The 3941-nt window shown below is 54.2% G+C and overlaps 1 protein-coding gene across 2 annotated transcripts in view; it reads left to right on the top strand.

Annotated features, from left to right (window-relative positions):
* The first annotated feature begins 589 nt into the window (after positions 1–589).
* Spint2 (serine peptidase inhibitor, Kunitz type 2) overlaps positions 590–3941 on the top strand; it is a 26912-nt gene continuing 23560 nt past the window's right edge. The window contains exon 1 of one of the 2 annotated variants that reach the window (XM_021208842.2): positions 590–1063. In XM_021208842.2, coding sequence (XP_021064501.1) covers positions 958–1063 — 106 coding nt within the window. In that variant the 5' untranslated portion in view covers positions 590–957. The remainder of the gene's footprint in view (positions 1064–3941) is intronic. The other variant, XM_021208848.2, reaches the window with a different exon arrangement.

Here is a 3941-nt window from a genome sequence, read left to right as displayed (position 1 = left end):
GAGAAACCTGCCGTTTTAAGGACTTGTCACCTCTTTCCAGACAGTGCCCTGCCTAGCTGGCAGTCGCACTGAATAGGAAACAGGGCTCTTATCATGCCCTGATTTTCACTATCCCAACCCCTGCTCACTCAACACTAGGATTTCCCCATCGCATTCCTGATCACTCTTCCCTCTGCTTCCGCATCACTACTACGGGCTGATCCTGTTTGACGACACACAGGCCAAGCTGGCCTGGTCACTGCTCAATCCGGGACATTTGGTTATGGCTCAGAGAACGAGGAATTTAGGCAGGATACATCCCTCACACCTAAAGGAAAGCTAAAGCAAAGCGGACAGACAGCCACAGGTTCCCAGAAAGTTTCTCTCGTCATAGTCGCAGCGCAAGCACGAAGGCGCAAGGACGTCGTGGCCAAAGCCCACACGGAAAGGCGAGATTGCTCCACAGACCCACCCCTCCCGCAAGGTCCGGCTGGGGCGGGGTCAATGCCGACCACGCCTCCTCCCAGGGGCCGGGGGCGGTGCCAGGTGCAGGCCGCAGAGCCAGGTGCCGGCCCTCCGCGCCTGCGCCGTGTCCGCCCCGCCCCGCCAGGTGCGCCCCACCCCCAGCCTGGGTGCCACCTTCTCTTGTGTCCCAGCGTCCGCCATTCGCCGTAGCGCCCCTCGAACGTGTGGGAGCTTCCCCAGTCTGGGGAGAGTCGCAGAGTGTTGCCGCGCGTGTCCAGGGACCGCGTTGGGAGGCAACTAAGGCGTCGCACGCGCCAAAGCCAGGAAAAAAGGGGCTTCCGGGGACCCGGGCGCCTCGAAGTCCTACTCCCGGGCGAAGCCGCACCTGAGCTCGCGGGCCTGCAGTGCGCGGCCGTGGGCTGTCCCGCACCTGCTCGCGAGACCCCACCCCACCCCACGCCACCAACGGCCGGCGGCTCGAGGCCTGGCGCGCGGCGGCGCGGGCAGCAGGTCATGGCGCAGCTGTGTGAGCCGCGGCGGGGCCGGGCGCTCCTCGCCTTGTTAGCTTCGCTGCTTCTCTCCGGGGCCCAGGCGGCCAGCAGAGACCTAGACGTCCACGGTGAGGGCCGGGCGGGGGATACAGGAGGCCGCAGCTGAGGTGGGGTACACGGTGCGCAGAGGGATCGCAGGCTCCTTGGGGGTGGGGAGGATGGGCGGTGGAGCCAGACGTGCAGGTGGAGGGCTAGGAGGGTTAGGAGCACCGCGAGCGCGGAGGCGTAAGGGTTAGCAGTGTCCCCTCCACAAGGAAGGAGGAAGGGAGGGAGACGAGGTGTATTGACCCAGGAAGGCGTGGTGCTGGAAGTGGGTGAGGAGCTCAACGAAGCGGAAACGGCTTGGCCAAAGAAAGCCCGGGGTGGGGCTGGAGACGGGGACGGGGGACGCATTCAAGCCTCAGAGGTGGAATTTTGTTCGGGAGACCTGTTGGCCGCTTTGAGTACAGGGAAAACGCACTTCGGACACCTGTTGATATCATGTATAACAACAGCCCTCCGTGATGTCCCGAGGAAGAAGAGAAGCATGGGTGGTAGAAGGGAGGAGCTTTGCCAAGCTGCAGGCCATTGCAGGAACGCCTTCGAGTGTTGGCACCCAGCAGCTGGGGTTTGCGTCTTCAGGAGTTGCTACAACTTTTGGAAAAGATTTTTTTTTTTTTCGGTTTTTCGAGACAGGGGTTCTCTGTGTAGCCCTGGCTATCCTGGAACTCACTCTGTTGACCAGACTGGCCTCGAACTCAGAAATCCGCCTGTCTCTGCCTTCTGAGTGCCGGGGTTAGGAGTTGTTACATCCAGCTTTGAAAATAGCTCTTTTGAAAGAATTCATTTGTTGAGCAAACTCATTGAGTCCCCGCTGAGGGTCCCCAAGGATGGTGGTCGTGACTGACGACTCAAGACTAGACAGGTTCCTGCATTCGCAGAGCGTGGATTCCAGTGGGAGTGAACATTTAACATGCAGAGTACTCGCCAAAGATGAAATGACGAAGCCATGACAAGAAGACAGCGGGATAACAACAGTGATGGAAGATGGTGAAGGGTACTTAACTCAGGAAGTACTCTAAGGAGGATGGCACCTGTCCTAACAAGAATGAGTAGGTGGCAGCCTTACCAAGACCTTGGGACCAGTGTCCCAAGTACTGTGGGGGAGTAAGGGTCTAGAGTAAAATTGATTGTGATCAAGAAAACGACAGCCCCCCCCCCCCCAGGNTGGAACAGAAGTCAGGGGAGAAGTGGAGACAACCAGGAGGCCCAAGTCCTTAGTGGGAAAGCTGTTTGGTGAAAGAGAAACCAGGAAGTGTGTTAGCTTCTGAGGAATGGGTTATTCCTGTGTCTAAGACTAGGACAACTACAAGAACTACGGGGAATGCCAGGGGCCGGTGGGGAGATGCAGAGTCAGAAGTGCAGAGGTTGACCATTGTTAGAGCGTAAGCCAGACTCCAGGTTGCCTTGTGTCTATAGTTAGCTGGCCCGTGACTGCGGTTAGAGCTTTCCTAAGCTCCTGCGTTGTCTGAGCCTAGAACCAGCCTGATGTGGTGGTGACATCATAGGCCTTTGGAAGGTCACACAAAGTGATTGGAAGTACACTGGCCGTAGGCTGGTGAACTGCCGCCCTCACTTATCTCAGGGCTGTTTGTTTGAAAGCTTCAACTGCTTTGTCAGAGGCACCTGTTTTGATAGGTTTTGGGTTTTTTTCAGGGTGGATGGGCGTCTGGTTTTTCTCAGCAAACAAAGGCATGTCTCTGGTACGTTCTAGCTTTACAGTGCCACCAAAGGAAGTGGAGGAACTTGGACAGGAGTGATTATAAAAGGCTGCTCATAGAATTTTATCTTCACCAGTAGCCGAGGGGCAGTGGGAAGGTGGCAGGTCTGGTCGGCAGATTGTTAGAGTTCTGGAAGGAAAGACCTAGAAAATTAGATAGAGTGGGCCCTGAGCCTAGGTGAGGACTCGGGGTCCTGAAGAAATGTAAATGTTCACGTTAGACGGAGGTGACATGCAAGGCAAGGTCAGTAGACAGAACAAGGCTCCTTTGAATGGAAATCCCCACAAGTAAACACAGCCTAGGTGGTGAGCCCTAGGTGCGAGCGGTGGAGAGGAGCAGATGTGGGTCGGCAGATGGCAGATGGTAGGCAGTGAGCCTTCTACTCTTTTTTTTTTTTTTTTTTTTTCTTTTAAATTTGTTTCATGTATATAAGTACACTGTAGCTGTCTTCAGACACACAGGAAGAGGGCGTCAGATCCCATTACAGATGGTTGTGAACCACCATGTGGTAGCTGGGAATTGAACTCAGGACCTCTGGAAGAGTAGTCGGTGCTCTTAACCATTGGGTCCTCTCTCCAGCCCGAACCTTCTACTCTTTTTTTTTTTTTTTTTTTTAAGATTTATTTATTATTATTCATTAGTACACTGTAGCTGTCTTCGGATGCACCAGAAGAAGGTGTCAGATCTCATTACGGATGGTTGTGAGCCACCATGTGGTTATTGGGATTTGAACTCAGGACCTTGGGAAGAGCAGTCAGTGCTCTTAACCACTGAGCCATCTCACCAGCCCCAAACCTTCTACTCTTGATGACATCTTTTTGCCTTGAGGTTTGGGGAAGTTGAAGGGAGAGGGGTCTAGAAGCAGGGATGTAGTGGTGAGTTAGTTAAACCACTTTGGCTCCCTGAGGGTCACTCTCCCAGTTACCCGCCAGAGCCCTCTGAGATTAGAGAGTGAAAGGCACACATAAACACACACACACATTTTGATATGGCTTGACTAGCTAGATGGGTGGGTACTTTTTTCTTCTTTTTTCTTTTTGTTTTTCGAGACAGGGTTTCTCTATATAGCCCTGGCTGTCCTGGAACTCATTTCTTCTTTTTTCGAGACAGGGTTTCTCTGTATAGCCCTGGCTGTCCTGGAACTCACTCTGTAGACCAGGCTGGCCTCGAACTCAGAAATCTGCCT

Source organism: Mus pahari, chromosome 1 (assembly GCF_900095145.1).
Source record: "Mus pahari chromosome 1, PAHARI_EIJ_v1.1, whole genome shotgun sequence".
NCBI lineage: Eukaryota > Metazoa > Chordata > Mammalia > Rodentia > Muridae > Mus > Mus pahari.
The sequence above is the reverse complement of the archived record's forward strand: the minus strand, read 5'-3'. Positions and strand labels throughout refer to the sequence as shown.